This window comes from Bos indicus, chromosome 12, assembly GCF_029378745.1.
Source record: "Bos indicus isolate NIAB-ARS_2022 breed Sahiwal x Tharparkar chromosome 12, NIAB-ARS_B.indTharparkar_mat_pri_1.0, whole genome shotgun sequence".
Lineage (NCBI taxonomy): Eukaryota > Metazoa > Chordata > Mammalia > Artiodactyla > Bovidae > Bos > Bos indicus.
The window spans coordinates 86,933,422-86,954,944 of record NC_091771.1 but is presented as its reverse complement, the minus strand read 5'-3'; the positions used below and the strand labels follow the sequence as shown (position 1 = coordinate 86,954,944).

The window sequence follows — 21,523 nt, the reverse complement described above, 5'->3', positions numbered from 1 at the left end:
ATCAAAAAACCCCACAAACAATGAATGCTGGAGAGGGTGCGAAGAAATGGGAGCCCTCTCGCATTGTTGGTGGGAATGGAAAATAATACAGCCACTGTGGAGATTCCTCAAAAAACTGGGAGCAGAACCACCATAGGACCTAGCGACCCCACTACTTGGCATATACCCGGAGGAAAACGAAATTAAAGAACACACATGTGCCCCAGTGCTCATTGCAGCGCAACTTACAAACGCTCAGGCATGGAAGCAACCGAGACGTCCATCAAGGGATGAATGGGTAAAGAAACTGTGGGACGTATATACAATAGAGTATTAGCCATAAAAAGGAACATATTTGAGCCATTCTACTGAGGTGGATGATCCTAGGCTCTATTATACAGAGTGAAGTAAGAAAGAGAAAAACAAATATCATATATTAATGCATATATATGGAATCCAGAAACGTGGTACTGACCAACATATTTACAGGACAACAGCAGAGACACAGACACAGAGAAGAGACTGGTGCGCACAGTGGGGGCGGAAGGAGAGGCGGGGCGAATGGAGAGTCACGTGGAAGCACGCACAGCAGCACGTGTGGCGTAGACGCCAGCGGGCATCTGCTGTACGACTCAAACCCGGGCTCTGCAGCAACCCAGAGGGGTGGGATGGGGTGGGAGCTGGGAGGGAGGTCCCAGAGGGAGGGGACACACGGATACCTATGGCTGACTCATGTGGAAGCCGTAGGTATATTGTGAAGCAACTTTCCTTCAATTAGAAATAAATAAGTTTGGTGGAAAAAAAGAAACCTTTAATGATGGAGATGTATTTTGGCCGTCTGATTTTGTGGACAGTGTGCCATCTAGTGGTGGTTTTCTATAATGCAACTTACTGCTGCTGCTCAAAATGTCAGGACCCAGAGACATTTTTCCTGTGGTCGTTGTTTAAACCATCTGTCCAGGAAGATTCTAGGCAAAGTGTTATAAATATTGCTTTCATGCAGTTAAGCTATAAGATTTGATGTCTAGATCTGCTCCATTTCTATTCTATAAACAAGAGTCCTATCTGCTTGTTCTAGATACTGTTCCAATTATACAAAAAAGAAAGTATTTGTAGGTGCATTTAACACTAAAATAAACCTCCATAAATTTCATGTGAGACTCTGAAAACTTTTAGGTCCAAACCAGAGTCAAAGTTAAAAAAACAAAACAAAAACACTTCTGCAGCTTTAACTGCAGTAGCATAGCACTAGTTACAATAATCCTTTCTTCTCTTTGATCACATAGGGACATGTGATGAATCTTGGATATGTCTTCAGCTTACAATTCCTGTTCCATGTTTATTTACATGTTTCATGTAGGTAACCAGTTGGTAGTAATAAAGAAAAGAGGCATTTTAAGGAGGCAGGTTTGCAAACGTTTGTAATGTTTGCTTTAAAGACTCACTATACATCATCAAAATCTCAAGACAAGTTGCATTATGGAACAAGCATTGAATAAGCAAAGGGACATTTAGATGGTAAGGTAGATGCTTACTTGTTCTACCTGATAATATATCAATATCTCTTAAAATCAGATAAGTATGTGTGATAATAATATTGTTTACATATAAACAATATGTAGTTTATTTATATATTGTTTATGTAACAATATATAGTTATATAAATACAGTGATATCCTTTACCTATGAATTCCTTAAGGAGGAAACTCAGAAAGATCATCAAATTGTGAAAGGTTAGAAAGCTAATAAGTTATTAATACTACTGATTGTGAGCAAGCCAAACAATTTACAAAACTCTAGTACTTAATGTATGTAATGACTAAGCAAGGATGATATACCCCCAATACAAATATAAGCTCCTCAAGGCTGACCAGGACTGTAAAGGCAAGAAAACCCACAAACGCTGTGACTGTTAAAAGACCCACAGGACACAAATCACAGAAATATTGGGATGTATAAGGCATTATAACTTGCAAAACTGCTGGTTTTATTATTAAAGAATACTCTGTCTGTGGAACTGTCATGGTACAAACGCTCCAGTGGATATGTTTTATGAATCTGGAGTGGCAGTGTACATTTTTACTGAGGAATGTTGTTTTGCACTCGTTAGATATTTATAATTCATTTTAATAAAATAACTTCTTTGTTCAAGAGAGTTGAATTATTCATGATTTTGCTGAGCTCTTTCCTGTTGGGCCTTCTCACAAAGCAAGCCCTGACGTTTGACTTTCTAAATGGCCTCAGCGCTTCCAAGCTCTCTTTCGCAAAGAGAAACGGATGTTGGAACGGAGGTCAATAGAGAAACACTTGTTTTCTCCCACACGCTCTCACACTTCAAAAGAGGGGTCCAAACCGTGGCCCAAGAGGCTGAATCGTGTCTTTGAATGCTGGACTAGACGGCTGCCTTTTGTTCCTCAGTGGCTCTGCGTCTGCAAGGCCAGGCACACGCGTGTACAAGCACGCACACACACGCGTGCAGACGCAGCACCTAACGCAACGCTCTGCCGCCAGCTTTGAGCCTTTGCTGGCAGGAAAGATGAGGAATGCAAGCCACCGAGACTTTTCTTCCCCACAGGCTGCCCAGAACACCCCAACAGCCCCCAGTCGGATTCTTTCCCTCCTGTCTGAGACGCCTGATGCAGAAAAACAGAGAGTGATTCAAGACCGGGTTATCTCACTTCTGCTGTTGTATTCACTTCGGTATAGACTTCCTTATACCTCCAGATCTGATTTCTTCCTTTAGGAAATGAGGTGATTTGATAAAAAAATAAAAATGCCAGCGCACCTGTAGGTTTGCTGTTGTTCAGTCGCTCAGTCGTGTCCGACTCTTTGTGACCCCGTGGATTGTAACATGCCACACTTCCCTGTCCTTCACCATCTCCTGGACTTTACTAAAACTCGTGTCCACTGAGTTGGTGATGCCATCCAGCCATCTCATCCTCTGCCGTCCCCTCCTCCTCCTGCCCTCAGTCTTTTCCAGAATCAGGGTCTTTTCCAATGAGTCAGCTCTTCGATCATGTGGCCAAAGTATTGGGGTTCGAATCTCTGTTTTTAAAATTGCTTTTGCCTGGGCTATGATTCTTCAGTATCAGTGCTTTCTTTTTCTTCCGAATTTCTCTTGTTTGGGGGACAGTAAATCTCCAAACCACCTCTCACTTTGAACAACAATTTTGCTAAGGCCTTCTTCACTTTAAGTCTCTATCAACATGATAAACGGGATCTGTACTGTTGGCTGTAATAGTTTCAAGGAAACCGAGTGAGTTGTCATTAAATAATTAAATAATGTAATTAAATAATCATCTGAGGGGGCCTTCGAATAAGGCCAGTTCATTCCTCGCCCCTGGGCGCACGCCCCACCTCCTTCCCCTCTGCAGCCGTGGTGACCACAGACGTGGTCCTGTCCCCGCCTGGACAGGTCTGGGGGTTCAGCTCCATGGAGACCCCAGGGGGCTGGAAAAGGCCCCTCTCTCAGTGCCGGCACTGGGCCCCTCCACCCCCCTGTCCGCTCAGCGTGGCCTTCAGCTCTCAGACGTGACCGGTTCTCCGGCCACGCTCCACCCTGCCGTTCGTGTGAGCTTAGTCGCTCAGGCGTGTCTGCTTCTCTGCGACCCCAGGGACTGTAGCCCACCAGGCTCCTCTGTCCATGATTCTCCAGGCAAGAACATGGAGTGGGTTGCTATGCCCTCCTCCAGGGGATCTTCCCCACCCAGGGATCGAACCCACGTCTCTTGACTCTCCTGCGTTGGCAGGCGGGTTCTTGACCACCATCCCCACCTGGGAGGCCCTCCTCCTCCCCCTCATGCATCCTTTATTTTCTCTCACAAAAATTCTCATAAAATCACAAGTACATCATTCTTCTTAAATCCGGCAACAGCCAGTTGTCAGGGGTCAGCGAATGTTTGAAGTTAACGCACAGCTTTATCAGAGCGCGGCCCCTCCTCGCTGCTCGGCCAGGAATTCACCACTGGGTTTGGACATGCCCACCCGCCACCCTCTCCCCCCGGCTCCCCCACTCCTCGTCTGAGTGGGGTTCCCACTCCTTGCTGGCTCATTCTCATCCTCTCCAAGTGTGGACCCGTCCATGAAGGGAGACACACAGGGTCAGGTGGTTGGCAAAAACGCATACGTCGCCAAGTGACCCCTTGCACGGCCATCCTGTGACCAAGGCCCCCTCCTCTGCCTCCCCTGCAGAAAGTCAGTGCCCCCAGCCTGTGTGCATGGTTCATCTGAAGCCATTATGTAACCTCATCTGTTCCTAATGCACCATAATTGCTCAAATACCATGTCCCATTATTTCAAAAGACAACCCCAAATTAGGAATTCATAACTGTTACATCCAAAATATCCAAGGGAACACAAATGCTTAGAAATGTGCTAATCCATTATTCTGATCTGAAAACTAGAAAAATATAAGATAATACACACACAACAAACTTTACCTAAACACTCAATAAATGGTAATACACAGATAGTTCAAACCTAACAGTACATCCAATTATTCTCCTAAAAGAAGTCACCATTTCTTCTCTGAAAAATAAGAAGAAACTTTAAGACTGCTAAAACACAACCACAATTTGAGGGCAGAACTATCAAACTGAAAACACATAATCACTTACCGATGGGCATGTAAATTATTAAGGTGCAGTCCATACTTCTCTTCAGCAGATAATCCGTCCATCAGCAGGTAGAAGATGAGAAAATTGCTCTGGCCAGGGGGCTGTGAAACGAGTCTGGATTTCTCTAGCATATACGTGAAGATTCTGGCTGGTTAAAGAAAAGAAGAGGAATTCTGTTAAATGGCATTATTAGTTTCAGCTCCGTACATTTACACGTATTATCAGAAGAGAAAAGAATGCAGCTTCCTTTCAAACAGACTTTTAAAAAAACAAAATAATAGACTTTGTTTTCAGAGAAATTTTTTAAGTCCAGAAGAATTAAGCAGAAATTACTGAGAGTTCCAATATATCCCTTCTCCCTTCCCTAATAAGTCGTTTCGCTTGTTATTAATATCTTGCATTAGAGTGGTGCATTTGTTAAAATGAATGAACCAAGTCTGATACACTATTATTGACGAAAGTCTGTAATTTATGTTGGTATTCACTCTTTGTGTTATACGGTTCTATGGGTTTTGAGAAACGTATGCATCATGTGTATAGACTGGATGGCTGAATGGCATCACCGACTCAATGGACTCATGAGTCTGAGCGAGCTCCGGGAGACAGTGAAGGACAGGGAGGCCTGGCGTGCTGCAGTCCTTGGGGTGGCAAGGCGCTGGGCACGACTGAGCCACTGAACGACGGTATGTCATGCGTGCACCCTTCCGGCATCATACACAACAACTCCACGGCACGAAAAGTCACTGACACGCCTGCTCCTCCCTCTGCCCAGCTCCCGGCAACCAGCGACCTCTGCACTGGCACTGTAATTTCGCCTCTTCCTGAATGTTATATAATTGGACTCACACAGTAAGAACCCTTTTCAGACTGCCTTCTCTCACATAATGATACGAAAGAGTACTTTTTCGTTTTTTCAAGGCTTTATAGCTCATTTTTTATTAGTGAATACTAGTCCACTGAATGAATGTACTACAGTTTATCCATTCACCTATTAAAAGACGTCTATCTTGGTTGCTTCCAGTTCTTGGGATGATGAATGAAGCAGTTATAAACATTCGTGCCTACACCACGTGGAGATGTAGTTTTCAACTCAGTTGAGTCAGTGCCAAGGAACATGCTTCATGGATCGTATGTCTTTCATAGAATAGAAATTTTTAATTGTAATGAAGTCTGGCTTATCAATTATTTCTTTTATGGATTGTAGATGATGAAATTCCATTTAAAGTAGGTGGGAAATGATGAAAGTATGCAGCATGGAAATGACAACCCTGGCGCTGCTTCAAAGAGGGCTGGGAATTCAGACTCTGGTGTTGGTCAGACCTTTTGACATATATTTGACATGTTGGAAATTCTGCTGTTTCTGGAGTATGCTTTTCATTTGCATCTAGGTTTATTCTTATCCGTGTGAATGGCAGAAAATAGTCACACATTTCAATTTTAGCTGCAATTGTAAATAACTATAGTTTTCCACTTTGAACCAAAAATTTCTGATCAATAATTTTTTTGGATCCTAACAGCAGTTTTAGGAAGGCAAATAAATTCAATTTCCCTACATTTGAACTATAAACAACTCATGTAATGAGTTTGCAACTAATTATTCTAGAGTCCAGTCTCTAAAAGCAAAAATGTGAGGTCTCCAAGCTTGTTTTTATACAGTGAATCTCAGGGAACCAATGCAATCACTTCTTCAGTGCTTTATACCTGTAAATTTTGTGAGTGGTCAATTTAGTCTCAGAATGATGATCAGTGCTTTAAAAGTCTCAAAATTCATAAATTTTATTAAGAAAAGTTCTCTCACTGGACACCTTCTAGAAAGGTTGCCATGAGTGCATAAAGAAAGACTCTTTCAAAGTATCCCTTTAATTAGTGGTATTAAAGCCCCAAAGTGATAAAATTAGAAAGAGGTGGTATAATTTCTTTTCCATTTTTCCATAGGCATTGAATCAGTTGGTAAATTTCAAGTTGAGGTCTAAATTATTAAATTTTACTTTTCTTTCTTAAGCAAAATGCTGAAAACATGTTCCATTTGTTATTAATAGTATTGACCCTGAAGTAGCTAACTGCTAAAATCTGCACTCTTAGGAAATGAACTGTCAAGAGTTGTCCCTACTGTGGTTTTCTGTTCACTAACTAAAGACATCTCAGGTGGAAATGGAGGACCTTCATTCATCCTTCTGATCATCAAGCTTCTATCCTCAGAGGAAAGACTGACTTGATGCCCATTTGTTCAAGCCAACACACAAGCTTAATTTAAAGCAGCATTCCGAACTAATCAAATTCCACATCATAGAGCGACATCAGTACACTTCATCTTTCAAAAATGGAATAATTAGTAATCATCCTAGTTAGCTCATCTCCAGCAGTAAATAAAATTACTGTGCATTAGCAGAATTCTGATCAGTAGATTTTTAAAAAAATCCATCTTGAAGATGGACAAAACAACCAAAAATTCAAATTTTCATGAGACTCTACTATTCTTCCAAACAAGGGAAGTGCAGGACTTTCTGTTGTGCCTGAAATGACACTGGAAGGAAGAGGATAGGTTTTGGAGCCAGAAAGGTTTCTGACTCATTCATGCAAGTGACCATGAACAGAAAGTTCCCACTTATTTCTCGAGTTTTCAAGACGTGTATGTTTTAAAAAGTGTTTCATGTCAGAAACAGTCTTGACTGGAAATACGTCTGTGATCCTCCACATTTTCAGAACTCTATGTGAACATATCTCCCAGAAAGTTTCACAACTGAAAACATACATGTCAATATACACCTTGGCAGATTATATATAATATGCTGTGAAAGCGTCTTACAGATCTGGACGCATTTTTGATCAAGATGAAAGGAGATGGAGGTGAGAACACTCCCTCTCCTTCAAGAAGGAAGGAGCCCTTGGTGTTAAGGGAGCCACTGACTGAAGAAGGGTTTGGGCAACCTAGAAAGGTTATACTGTCAAATAAGTAATCAGAAGGGGAAGCCTGGGCTAAAAGCCAGGCTAGAATGTTATTTATTGATTAAAATTTCTTCAAATTAAGAAACAATCCTTACTTCACTGTAGCAGATGGTTCATAAAACTGATACTTGTATTTTTTATGTTACAATTTGTGTTTGAATGCCTGATCAAGGAGTTGGCATTATATCAAAGTATCAGCAATAGTATCAATAAAGGAAACATACAGCATCTGTCACCCTTAAATGAGTAAGATAGCATTCCCAGTATAATAAAATCACAAAGGGATGTGAGAGCTGGACCATAAAGAAGGCTGAGCGTCAAAAAACTGATGCTTTCGAATTATGTGCTGGAGACAAGTCTTGAGAGTCCCTTGGACTGCAAGGAGAACCAACCAGTCACTCCTAAAGGAAATCAACCCTGAATATGCACTGGACATACTGAAGCTGAAACTCCAGTAGTTTGGCCACCTGATGTGAAGAGCTGACCCACTGGAAAAGACCCTGATGCTGGGAAAGATGGAGGGCAAGAGGAGAAGGTACGACAGAGGATGGGGATGGCATCACCGACTCAATGGACATGAGTTTGAGCAAACTCAAGGAGACGGTGAAGGACAGGGGAGCCTGGTGTGCTGCAGCCCATGGGGTTGCAAAGAGTCGGACACAACTTAACAACTAAAGAACAACAACCACAATAAAAGCATTACAACTATTATATGTGTTCATAATTTAAGGACATTGCTGTTCAGTTGCTGAGCTGTGTTTGACTCTATAAAGCACAAAATGAACCTGTAACCTACATATATTTTACCTAATTTGAGGTGTAAAAACCTTACTCCGGTTTGATTAACTATTTTCGCAAATGCTTAAAATTCAGAAGGCTTTTACCTGGGACTAATTTGATAACTCAGCTCGCTTTAAAAACTATGTAAAGTGAGTTAAATTAATACCTTTTATATTTTTCATTCAGAAAAAGGGCTCTTGGTGATGAAGTTATTCAAAACTCAGAAGTCAGATCTTACAGCTCCTTGAAGCGTTCAGAGAGTGCCTGTTTTTGAGGTGATGATGATACTTTTTCTTAGACTGAAAATAATTTTGAAAAGTAAAGACGAACACAATAGATCTGCCCTTAGTCTCTGTTGTGGGTGAATCATGTCTCACACACAAAAGAAAACACTTAAGCACTGGGCCCTGTGACCGGTGACCCCTGGGCATGAGGTTCCATCTGAAAGCGGGTGCTGGCAGGTGCTCTCACGCCGAGACAAGGCCACACTGAGCAGGATGGGGTTTCCAGATCAGAGCAGCCTCTCCGGGCCTGGCATCTCACACTCACTCCACTCCATTCTCGTCCAAGCTCTGCCTGGTCTCAGCTCTAACTTCTCCATCCTACGAATAAGCCTAGAGCCTCTATGGGGTTTGATCCAGGTCACAGAAATAGGGACAGAGGGAGAACTGAGCCTGGGCCCAGGACTTGCGGAATCTGAGCTCAGAGTGAGACCATCAGCTTCAGCCCCTCTTTGGAATCCAACAAAGACTTGTAAACACTCAGAGCTGCCAATCCTGGGCTCACATTCCTTTGTGTGCATGCTCAGTTGTGAAGTGTCTGACTCTGTGCAACCCCATGGACTGCAGCCCGCAGAGGCTCCTCTGTCCGTAGGATTCTCCAGGCAAGAATACTGGAGGGGGTTGCCCTTTCCTACTCCTGGGGATCTTCCTGACCCAGGGATCAAACCTGTGTCTCCTGCATCGGCAGGTGGATTCCTTATCACTGCACCAGCTGGGAAGCCTGGGTTCCTCAAGAGCTTTTCTAGTCCTTGTCCTCTGTTAGAGTTTCTTCTGTAGCCTCCTTCCGCCCTTGATTCATCTGCTCACCATGTATCTACTGTCCACTGACTCTGCCAGATGCAGTGCCAGACCCTGCAGATGCGGTACACAGCGGTACATGGGGGGACAGCAGGTCAGAAAGACACGTCTTAGCCCCTGGATGACCCTGCAGGCAGGACGCACTCCAACTGACTTCAAAGTGAACACCCAACACAACAGTATAAACAGAATTATCTAGTAAAATGTAGAATAACTGTTTTTTAAAACGATAAAATGGACAGAGTGGAATGGGTCCTAACCCAACATGACTGGTGTCTCGGTAAGAAGAAAAGAGATGCAGGAAGAACCCCCGTGACAAAGCAGAGCAGGGCAATGTCTCTACAAGTCAAGTGTCAGCCAGAAGAACGAGGACAGACTCTCCCCCGGGAACCCGAGGAACCCTCAGTCCTGCTGCACCTGGATGCTGGGCTTGCAGCCTCCAGAACTGTGCAGGATAGCTCTCCACCAGGGCATGGTGCTCCGTTACAGCAGCTGCCGGTCACTGATGCCCTCATCTCCTCCTGTCGACCCTGTGTACCCTGTGCTGCCAGCACCGGGAGGCCACAGTGCTAACGAGCCACCCTTCTCGGCATCGGAAGATCTCATCAGTGTTAACACAGGGCACATATTTGGACCCAGAGAACACGGACGAGGGGGAAGGTCTGTAGCACCCTCTGGTCCAAGCTCCGCATCGCAGGTTGGACCGTCTTTAGCATGCTAGCACCTGCTCTGCATCCTGCCTGAACTTTTGCCTGGGGTGGGAGAAAGCACAGTGTAGTCACGAGCAGGCTCCTTCTCTGGAACCTCGGCCAACTCTCTGCTGCACAAAGAATCTGCCTTTGTATTCAAGATGCTTTCCCCGTGGGGGGTGAATATTTGATGACACTCGTCACATCTCGCTCAAGTCTTCAGCTTTGCAGTGTACACTTTGAAGTTTCTTCAAAGTTCACTCCAAAGAAAGTGCCCTTGAACTCTCACTCTCCTAATAAGCATCCTCTGAACATTCCTCGTCTTCCTCTTAAACAGAGTAAAACTAAGATCTGAGCCCACAGACTGCTCCCGTTAGCCTCCCCCCACCTCTCATGTCCTAGGCATTACACGTCAATTAGTGTAGCCTCAACGAGCACCAACGTTATATGCTTCTTTATTTATTAGCAGTTGTACTATTCTTCAAATCAAAAAATACATATATGTATATATCTATAAAACCACTTCAAAATCAATTTGCCACATTTTTAAAAGAGCACAGCAGGAGGCTGCCCAGCAAACATAGGCGACGGGACCTGAATGAAGGGTGATCCTCAGGAGAAGGGGATGGGGGGAGAACCACAGGGCAAGTGGAGCGTGCGGGGCGCCCTGCCCCGTGGGAGCCTGGACCAGCACATTCCTAAGAGGATGTGCTCAGCTGCAGGCCAGGCTGAGACTACACTGATGCCCTCAGCTCAGCACCTACGCCGGGCGCATCCCAGCATCTGGGAGTGCCTCCGGTTCGCCCGCAGGAGTACTTATCATCCTCGAGTTACAGCCTGCAGCCCGGAAGGCGGTCTGACTGTGCGGCGGCTCTGCGGGGCTGCCGGCTCAGTAACACAAGGCTCCCCTCGAAAGCCTGCTTCTGTATGCTTTCTGTATGGCATACGCTAATTTTCTAAACTAACATGCCTGAAGAGGACATTTTAAACTCTATCCATAAAAAAAGTAAATGAAGTGAGGAATGGATAAGACTGTCAGAAGGACTTCCCGGGTGGCTCAGATGGTAAAGAGTCTGCCTGCAACTCGGCAGACCCAAGTTTCCCTGGGTCGGGAAGATCCCCTGGAGAAGGAAATGGCAACCCACTCCAGTATTCTTGCCTGGAGAATCCCATGGACAGAGGAGCCTGGTGGGCTACAGTCCGTGGGGTCGCAAAGAGTCGGACTCAACTGAGCAACTAAACAATGAGTCCGTCAGAAGCCACTTAGTGCGTCTCTATCTTGGCCATGGGAATACTGACTCAAGAACAAGCTTCATCTCCTCCAAGGGAATCCTGTAGAAACCCTAGCGTCCAGCTGTAGTCGGGTTGGGTTAGAACCACTGCTTCCAGATGTCAGGGTCTGTCGGAACTGCCGGGGAATCCTGTTGAAGATTCCCAGTCCTGAGGTTCAGGGTGGATTATGAGACTGCAGTTCTAACAAGCTCCCTGATTACACTGGGTACTTATCTTTGGGTCCCCTGGAGTGACAAGGGGCTGGAACATGGGGCTTCTGGAACCCCCCGAGCTCCCAGCTTCTGTGGCTCCAACCCCTGATGCCTGAAAAGGTCAGGAGGAATTAATGCTCCTAAATGAAGTGATCCCTTCACTTGGAGGGATGTTCTGACTGGGTTGTCACAAGCAAAGCTGTGAAAACAAGAGTCTGATGCTTAAGACATTTGTCCTCTGAGGTTTTCCTAAATTGTAGACCTTCAAGTAGAGCTCTTAGCCATGGGTTAAAAAATCAAAAACAAAACAAAACAATTTTCCTATTGCAAAATTTAAACTTCTAACTTTAACAGCTAAAATTATCTTTTCCTACTCCTTTTATGCATTTTTTAACCAAATTTCATTTAGCCATAATGGGATTTAGACATACGCTAACTGCAAAATACAGGCTTGTTGTTCTTTAGTCGCTAAGGTGTGTCCAACTAGGTGTGACCCATGGACGGTAGCCCGCTGGGCTCCTCTGTCTGTGGGATTTCCCAGGTAAGAATACTGGGAAGGGAGTGGGTTGCCATTCCCTTCTCCTTCTCCAGGGGATCCCGACCCAGGTATGGAAGCAGCATCTCCGCTACTGGCAGGCAGATTCTTTATCATCGAGACACCTGGGAAGCAGAGAATACAGGTTATTTGTTTCTAAACTTTGGTCAGAAGTGACCATCGTTTCCTGAAAGGAAGATAGGGTAATTCAAAATGCCAAATAAAATCGGTCTACTTAAAAGGTCATTACAATTAGCAATTGTTTTCATGCCGACCGCTGTTACAAAATTTTGAAAATTAATATTTCTTCCAAGTAGATTCAGGCACTCTATATACAGTTGTATTTATGTTACTAATTTGCATATATACTCTTTTGATTTGAAAGATATAAAATCATGTTTATTTTAAATTAGTTGGGTTTTAAACAGGAACCCCTAGTTTAAAATATACATTAAATATATAAATAAAATTCAAAACAGTTCAGTTTGGTTTAGTGGAGTGATTATTTTGATTTTTTGACTTGTTTTAATCCAGTCATTTTAAAATACAGATTCACTGTTCTTAAAAAGATTTCAATGTATGTTGCATGAAGGAATTATATACTCAAGTTATATTTTATTTTGATTATTTTAGTTTGTTTCTCTGTTTGGCAAGTGTGATTCATTTCAACTGGTTTTGGTTTGGTTTCATATCATACAGTTTGTACAAACACTGCTGTAAAAGGTTCACCTTACATTTCAGAAGAGTTTTCAATTTGCAATCATTTCAGAACTCATGACTCGACACCCTCGATGTGCACGCTGAGACACTACACACACACAAGTGCATGCGCACCATACACACACTGTATACAGACAGTACACACACACGCACGCATGCACACACGTGTGCACACACACGCACACACATGTACACACACATGTGCACACATGTACGCATGCACACACATGTGCACACACGCACACACGCACGCGAACACATGCACACACACGTACGCATGCACACACACGTGTGCACACATGCGTGCACACACGCACGCGCACACACGCACCTGTCACTGTTGCTGCCATGCTCAGTGTGTCTCTGGCCCCTTCCTGTAGCTCCTGAGGCCTCCTTGTTAATTGTACACTTACCTCCAGTTAAGTGCTTTTTCCTCTCACAGAACTGTAGCTCAAAATACTTTATGAAGCAGCTGGACAGGTCATTAAGAGTGGTCCTGGCATGTCCAAATGCTTCTAAGATGCTCATGACCTGTAGAAAAAGGGAAACAGTTACTGTGCTAATAATGTGCTTAAATAAAATGGGATGATTATAGCAAAGAGACAGGAACACTCCATCAGCTAAGAGGTCATCGACTGCCCATACGACACAATATTGCATTTTTAAGGTCACTCTTCCCTCAAGTGCAAACTGTTAATGTCCTTCGTCCCTACGGGTAACTAGTGGTAACAAGATAGTGATGCACAGAGCACACGACTGCCTTCCTCACACTACCCTCTCAGGGTAAGTGGAGGATGGCATTCTCTTCACACACACACATACATGCACACACAAACACCTGCACACACACACACAACTCAGCACGTACTGTTGGTTTTTTCCAACTTAAGAGTAAAAGTGCTTCAGTAGCTTTGGAAGGAGGAATTAAGAGTTAATATATGCAATGATCAGAATTTCTTTTAAACATAACATGTTCACTTACACATCTGTTTACAACCCGCTTTTTGACTGGCGAATAGGTACCATTCTGCACCTACCCCCCGGGTCACCCTCCCACACCCTGGTTTCACTCCACGCCAACCATTCTCCCCGTAGGAGCAGGAATTAGAATTCTAGATGAAGCCTTGGACCCAGTGTATCTCATCGCAAGGTGCTACTACAGAGACAGCTGTTTGCAGCTTTAAAGTGTTGTTACCACAGACCCTCAGAAAACTCTGGCCTCTGAAATTCTCTCTTGACGTATACCCTTAAAAATTGACTATAGAACTAATGCTATTCTTTTCTCACAATTAATTGTACCTGGGATCATTAAAATGCTCAATATTCTCCAAGCCAGGCTTCAGCAATATGTGAACTGTGAACTTCCAGATGTTCAAGCTCGTTTTAGAAAAGGCAGAGGAATCAGAGATCAAATTGCCAACATCTGCTGGATCATCGAAAAAGCAAGAGAGTTCCAGAAAAACATCTATTTCTGCTTTATTGACAATGCCAAAGCCCTTGACTATGTGGATCACAATAAACTGTGGAAAATTCTGAAAGAGCTAGGAATACCAGACCACATGACCTGCCTCTTGAGAAATCTGTATGCAGGTCAGGAAGCAACAGTTCGAATTGGACATGGAACAACAGACTGGTTCCAAATAGGAAAAGGAGAATGTCAAGGCTGTATATTTTCACCCTGCTTATTTAACTTATACGCAGAGTACATCATGAGAAATGCTGGGCTGGAAGAAGCACGAGCTGGTATCAAGATTGCCAGGAGAAATATCAATATCCTCAGATATGCAGATGACGCCACCCTTATGGCAGAAAGTGAAGAACTAAAGAGCCTCTTGATGAAAGTGAAAGAGGAAAGTGAAAAGGTTGGCTTAAAACTCAACATTGAGAAAACTAGGATCATGGCATCTGGTTCCATCACTTCATGGCAAATAGATGGGGAAACAGTGGAAACAGTGTCAGACTTAATTTTTTCTGGGCTCCAAAATCACTGCAGATGGTGACTGCAGCCGTGAAATTAAAAGATGCTTACTCCTTAAGGAAAGTTATGACCAACCTAGCTGCTAAGTCACTTCAGTCATGTCCGACTCTGTGCGACCCCATAGAGGGCAGCCCACCAGGCCTCCCCCGTCCCTGGGATTCTCCAGGCAAGAACACTGGAGTGGGTTGCCATTTCCTTCTCCAATGCATGAAAGTGAAAAGTGAAAGTGAAGTCCCTCAGTCATGTCTGACCCTCAGAGACCCCATGGACTGTGCCTTCCAGGCTTCTCCATCCATGGGATTTCCCAGGCAAGAGCACTGGAGTGAGGTGCCATCGCCTTCTCTGATGACCAACCTAGACAGCATATTAAAAAGCAGAGACATTACTTTGCCAACAAAGGTCCATCTAGTCAAGGCTATGGTTTTTCCAGTGGTCATGTATGGATGTGAGAGTTGGACTGTGAAGAAAGCTGAGAGCTGAAGAATTGATGCTTTTGGACTGTGGTGTTGGAGAAGACTCTTGAGAGTCCCTTGGACTGCAAGGAGGTCCAACCAGTCCATCCTAAAGGAGGTGTTCATTGGAAGGACTGATGTGGAAGCTGAAACTGCAATACTTTGGCCACCTGATGCTAAGAACTGACTCATTGGAAAAGGCCCTGATGCTGGGAGGGATTGGGGGCAGGAGGAGAAGGGGAGGACAGAGGATGAGATGGTTGGATGGCATCACTGACTCAATGGACATGGGTTTGAGTAAACTCCGCAAGTTGGTGATGGACAGGGAGGCCTGGCGTGCTGCAGTCCATGGGGTCGCAAAGAGTCAGACACAACTGAGTGACTGAACTGAACTGCAATAAAGAAGATGACCAAGCAATGCTCTCGAAAGAATGAAAAGCTGGAAGGTTCAAAAGTATTTTTCTGGATCTTTCAAGATGTGCATGCCTGCTCAGTTGTATCCAACTCTTTGTGACCCCATGGTCTGTAACCCACCAGGGTTCTCTCTGTCCATGGGATTCTCCAAGCAAGAATACTGAGTAGGTTGCCATACCCTCCTGCATGGGATCTTCCCGACTCAGGTATCGAACCCGCGTCTCTTGTGTCTCCTGCATCGGCAGGTGGATTGTTTCCCACCGCACCCACCAGGGAAGCCATCTTTCAAGGTACTGACAAGCTACATGCAGTTCCTCCATCAGCCACAAGAGGGCCACAATAACACCTTATTGATACACCGAGTGGTGGTTACAATTTCTGATGACAGTATAAGAATTTTATTCTAAATTTTAAAATTTTGCAGCTCCTCTTTAACTTTCTGGATACTGCTCTACTAAGGCATTCAATTCACCTGGAAGTATTTTATATTGTGAAAGATTACAAAACAACATTAATTCTAATCACAGGTCTAAGTACTAAATAAATGTTGGGCAAACAGTGAAATATATGAAAGTGTCTGTTTTTGAAGTTTGAACTTTTGGAGAGAAACAATGAATCCTTACACAAACTCTGTGATTTAGGTCTCTTTGCTGCTGCTAAGTCGCGTCAGTCGTATCCGACTCTCTGCGACCCCATAGACAGCAGCCCACCAGGCTCTCCGTCCCTGGGATTCTCCAGGCAAGAACACTGGAGTGGGTTGCCATTTCCTTCTCCAATGCATGAAAGTGAAAAGTGAAAGTGAAGTCGCTCAGTCGTGTCCAACTCCTAGCGACCCCATGGACTGCAGCCTACCAGGCCCCTCTGTCCATGGGATTTTCCAGGCAAGAGTACTTTATAATAACCTAAATTTAAAGATCACAACAGTGCGTTGTTAGCAGTAATAGCAGAAATATTTCTGAAAAATAATTTGAAAGAATACTTATGATGGTCCTATATTTTCCCTTTTCCCCAACAACTTAATATGAAATAAATATATAGCAAGATTATACTGTAATTATATCACATTTAAACCTTTATAGTAGTTCCTTCAAATAATCGTTTTAAAACTCATAAAAAAGAATCTAATAAAAATTTTAAAGTGTTTTTTGGCTTCTAGTTACATTGGCATCGGAGAAGGCAATGGCACCCCACTCCAGTACTCTTGCCTGGAAAATCCCATGGACAGAGGAGCCTGGTAGGCTGCAGTCCATGGGGTCGCTGAGCAACTGAGCGACTTCACTTTCACTTTTCACTTTCATGCATTGGAGAAGGAAATGGCAACCCACTCCAGTGTTCTTGCCTGGAGAATCCCAGGGACGGGGGAGCCTGGTGGGCTGCCTCTATGGGGTCACACAGAGTCGGACACGACTGAAGTGACTTAGCATAGCATAGCATAGCATAGCATACATTGGCATTGTATCTGCTAATACACTAATTTTTATTATAATAGAAAATGAATATAAAAGGTAATTAATGACATGCACCTAGAAAGGAAGTATGCTGCTGCTAAGTCGCTTCAGTCGTGTCTGACTCTGTGCGACCCCATAGATGGCAGCCCACCAGGCTCCCCCCTCCCTGGGATTCTCCAGGCAAGAACACTGGAGTGGGTTGCCATTTCCTTATAGGGTAAATAATTCAGTGCATGTGCCTTGGAATAAGAGACACCTGCCCTCAGACTCCAACTCTGATAATGACAAATGCTATAAACTTGAGCAAGTTTTGTAAATTTCCAAACCTCATTTCTTTTATTCTAAATAGAACAACTCAGTGATGATCAGAGTCCAGTGTACGAAGTGTTCAGCCTGGTGCCTGTAACATGGTAATTATTCAACAAACAGCAGAATTTATTTTTGCTTTTGTTAATAATAGTAGAGAACAATTATATTGCACATTATATTGTACTGACTATGTGCCAGGAACCATATATATATATACACACACACACACAATTATATATACACATACATGAATGTACATTTATATGTATATCTGTAAATGTATGTCATTATATGTAAAATTATATATAACTGTAAATACATACATACATACATATGTATGACTGTATATGCATGTATGTGTTTATTACATTTTTTAATCCTCACAACTAGAGTCTCCATTTTATAGAAAAGGAAACTGACAAATCTAGAAAATTTCCCAAGATTGAAAACTTATAAATAGCGGAGCTGGGATTAAAACCTGAGTGATGTCTTGGGTCGGTGTGTTTAGTCACTGTAACAGAATAACAGTAAAGATATACAAGTGATGAGAGCCGCTGAGCAAAATATAAACATATGCATGTCTTCACTGTGCACGGCTGACCCGTGATTCTAGAGTGAACTGAAGCAATGAGTGGTATTGTTTCATCTTTTATCATCCTCCTGGCCAATAGGTGGCACCAAACAAATGTGTTAAGAGAAACACTGCAAAAAAAAAAAAAGCAAATTGATACTGCTACTGCTACTGCTGCTAGGTCTCTTCAGTCGTGTCCGACTCTGTGCGACCCCATAGACGGCAGCCCACCAGGCTCCACCGTCCCCCGGATTCTTCAGGCAAGAACACTGGAGTGGGCTGCCATTTCCTTCTCCAATGCATGAAAGTGAAAAGTGAAAGTGAAGTCGCTCAGTCATGTCCGACTCTTTGCGACCCCATGGACTGCAGCCCACCAGGCTCCTCCGTCCATGGGATGTTCTGCTACTCAACTTTAAAACAAAATAATGAGAAGACTGTGTCATAATAAAACTTTAAATAAAAATACAGGCAAAGGGAAATACGTATTTCCTCAGCATTCACTGATTCACATTTTATTGGCATGATTTGTTCCTATTTATATTGAATTTTTTTCTATAACATGTTTGTAGTTCTGCTATTAAAAGCTGTGCCATATATTACGGTAGTAGGTAACCAATTGGCCTTTCTAAAAGTAAAGACTTGTACCCTCCTCAATAAAAGATAATGGCTTAATCAGGGCGACCCCATCACTCTGCTCTGTGCAAAGAGTTGCTCAATAAATGTTGATTTAAGGAACTTAAATGGGATTGAATGTCTCAAAGTTGAAACTCATTTGGACCAGAATTAGTGAAGAAAAGTCCCAGGCAATGGTGTTTTTTCCCAAAACATGAATTTCATGTGCCAATAAACCTACCGGCGTGGAAAGTCCCTGTTTCCACAGCTTGAAGTTCAAATACAGGGACTAGAAACAACTGCTGTTCTAGCTGATCTCAGCGGTTTTGAAGTCGCTAAGGGAAACACAAGCCATGTCTATAGCGACAGGACTCAAAGCCACACTACTTTTCCCAGGTTGGCCCAAAATGTCAGATTACTTTGAGCTGTGCTGTAGAATTATGCATGTGCCTAGTGTACAGATCAAGCGTAATAAATGGCTGTGAGTTAACATCGTGAAGGAACACATATGATACCACAGATACACTGCAGAGGGATTTATAGTATGTTTTTTGTAAAGTGAAAAACTGAGAAGAGCTTCTCCTTATAATCTGATCAACATGCTAACAGAACTTGCTAGAACAGTGTGAAGACAAGAGAATCAGACTACTTCAGGGGTCTTCTTGAATACACTGAATTTTACTATGTGAAATTGGACCCCTCTCTGAGCTGCCAACAGGCTCTCAATCAGCTTTCAGTGATTCCCTACAAAAGATGCTTATCTGGTCAATCCCCACAGATATATCCTATGTACACCCCAAACTGTCTCTTTATCAGTAAAAGTAATCAACTCTAATTATATTACATATTTTCAGCTCAACTGTTCTGAGTGAATACAAAAGAGAATGTCCACAGTATATTAAAATACACACAAGAAAACAAAGCTCAACCTCAACAGTGTTCATTTGCACAGAGCCTCCATCTTTTTTCCTTTATTTTCACAAATTTTGACCAACTTATGGTTAAAGTGAAGTCAAAGTCACTCAGTCATGTCCGACTCTTTGTGACTCCACGGACTTTAGCCCACCAGGCTCCTCTGTGGGATTCTCCAGGCAAGAATACTTTCCCTTCTCCAGGGGACCTTCCCGACCCAGGGGTGGAACCTAGGTCTCCTGCATTGCAGGCTGATTCTTTACCATCTGAGCCACCAGGGAAGTCCTATGGTTCAACTTAAAGCCTATGAAGATGTCTCCCCTTCTATTTGCAGTCAGGTTTTTCCGATCCCATCATAGTCTCTAACTGAAACCAGTGACTTACATGCTTAAATTTGGAATCGAATATAGGCCTGCTGGAGCCAGACCTGCAGGTGAGGTGTCTCATTATCTGCTTGCTGGCTTCAGACTTTCCAGATCCTCTTTCTCCACTAAAATAAGACAGAAAAAATATACGTTTACTGTTTTGGCAAATATAGTAAAAAAGGAACCAGACAGTAATTCTCAGACGCAAAGAAGGTAAGCTAACTTTCAACGAGAACATGCCATCGTCTGACTTTCCCACTTGGTTCACTCATTAGTGAAAATGCAGAAAGCTGCGCGGTAGGGAAGACAATCTAGGGAAGCTACACATCAGCACAAACACCAGTCTTGAAAGAAGAAAGAAAACGCCTCAACCGAGCATCACCAGATCCCTGCGGTCCCTGATTTGCTCTTCATTTCTTGACCCTTGAATGAAAAAAATGGTTTTTTTTTCTGAGTAACGAGTTGATACATGGCATCATTAGCCTTTAAAGATGTCCCAAAGGAATACTAGTTCTGTGGAAAATAAACAAATCTTACTATTGATAGAAGAACAATCCCATGAGCAAGGGCATGTAGAAACAAGCAATTTCTTCACTGATGGAACATGCTTGGCACTGGGAGCTCTATAATTGGCAGGTTCCCAAAAGATGTCATTGGCTCTTCAGAGCTTCACTAAGAACCACAATTTTTGACAAGAATTAAGTGCATTAGTGAGAGTTTAGTTACGGCCGTGGATTTTTGACAGTCATTTTAGGCTGGGGGTACCTCCGAGAGCCCCCCGAGGTGAGCCGCAGGGGATGAGCATGGTTGTGAGTGTGGGCAGGGGGCACTCAGGCTCCGGAGCGAGACTGCTGGACTCACATCCCAGGGAGACCCCACACTAGGGAGCTAACCCTTCTAACACTCAGCCCTTGACACATAAAATGACAGCAATAACACTGGTCATAGTAACACGCATCCTACAACATCACTAAAGCGATGGACAAGATAACACGTGGACGGTACCTAGGGGAGGGCCTGACACCAGCAACTCTCAAAAATATTGGTTGTTATCACTGTCAACACAACTACACACTCCTTGCCATCTCCCTTTTTTTTTTTTAAGTTTCCCTTTTTGCCTAAGCAAGACCAGGACCAGGAAACCCAATAGATAAAGCAGATAAAAGCAGCATTTCTTGGCTCAAGAATGCCAGGGTCCCCTAACTCCCACTTGGGGGACCCTTCAGAGCAGGTATAAAACCACCACTCAAAGCTATTTTGAAACCACATGACCAACGTCTGCCACACGCCGGTCTGACCGTCCATGGGACTCTGATGGGGTTAATAATATAAAAGTATATACAGAAGTGCTTATTTACAGATTTAATGTTACTTGGGTTCTTTCCAGGGTTCCCTCTTCACTCTTTGATCTCGCTCTGACTCAGGCTGTGCAAAGCTTTATTTACATGTTCAGTCTTCAACTGATGCTATTGAGGATAACTATGCAAAGACAGGGGTATTCATGGATGTCTCCCTCTCAAGGAGGTGTAGCCTGATATACAACATAATTCTCAACTGTGCTTTGATACCTAAATATTTATTTAATTCTCTATCAGTACACACTCACATTTCACCCTTACTTCTTACGATACACT

General features: G+C 43.4%; 1 protein-coding gene across 3 annotated transcripts in view; it reads right to left on the bottom strand.

The window, feature by feature from the left end:
* MYO16 (myosin XVI) overlaps positions 1-21,523 on the bottom strand; it is a 518,782-nt gene that overhangs the window by 235,157 nt on the left and 262,102 nt on the right. For all 3 annotated transcript variants that reach the window (XM_070800476.1, XM_070800475.1, XM_070800474.1), the window contains exons 14-16: positions 19,909-20,014; positions 13,242-13,359; positions 4,596-4,743 (exon numbers count right to left, since the gene is read on the bottom strand). In XM_070800476.1, the coding sequence (XP_070656577.1) occupies positions 4,596-4,743; positions 13,242-13,359; positions 19,909-20,014 (372 nt within the window). The remainder of the gene's footprint in view (positions 1-4,595; positions 4,744-13,241; positions 13,360-19,908; positions 20,015-21,523) is intronic.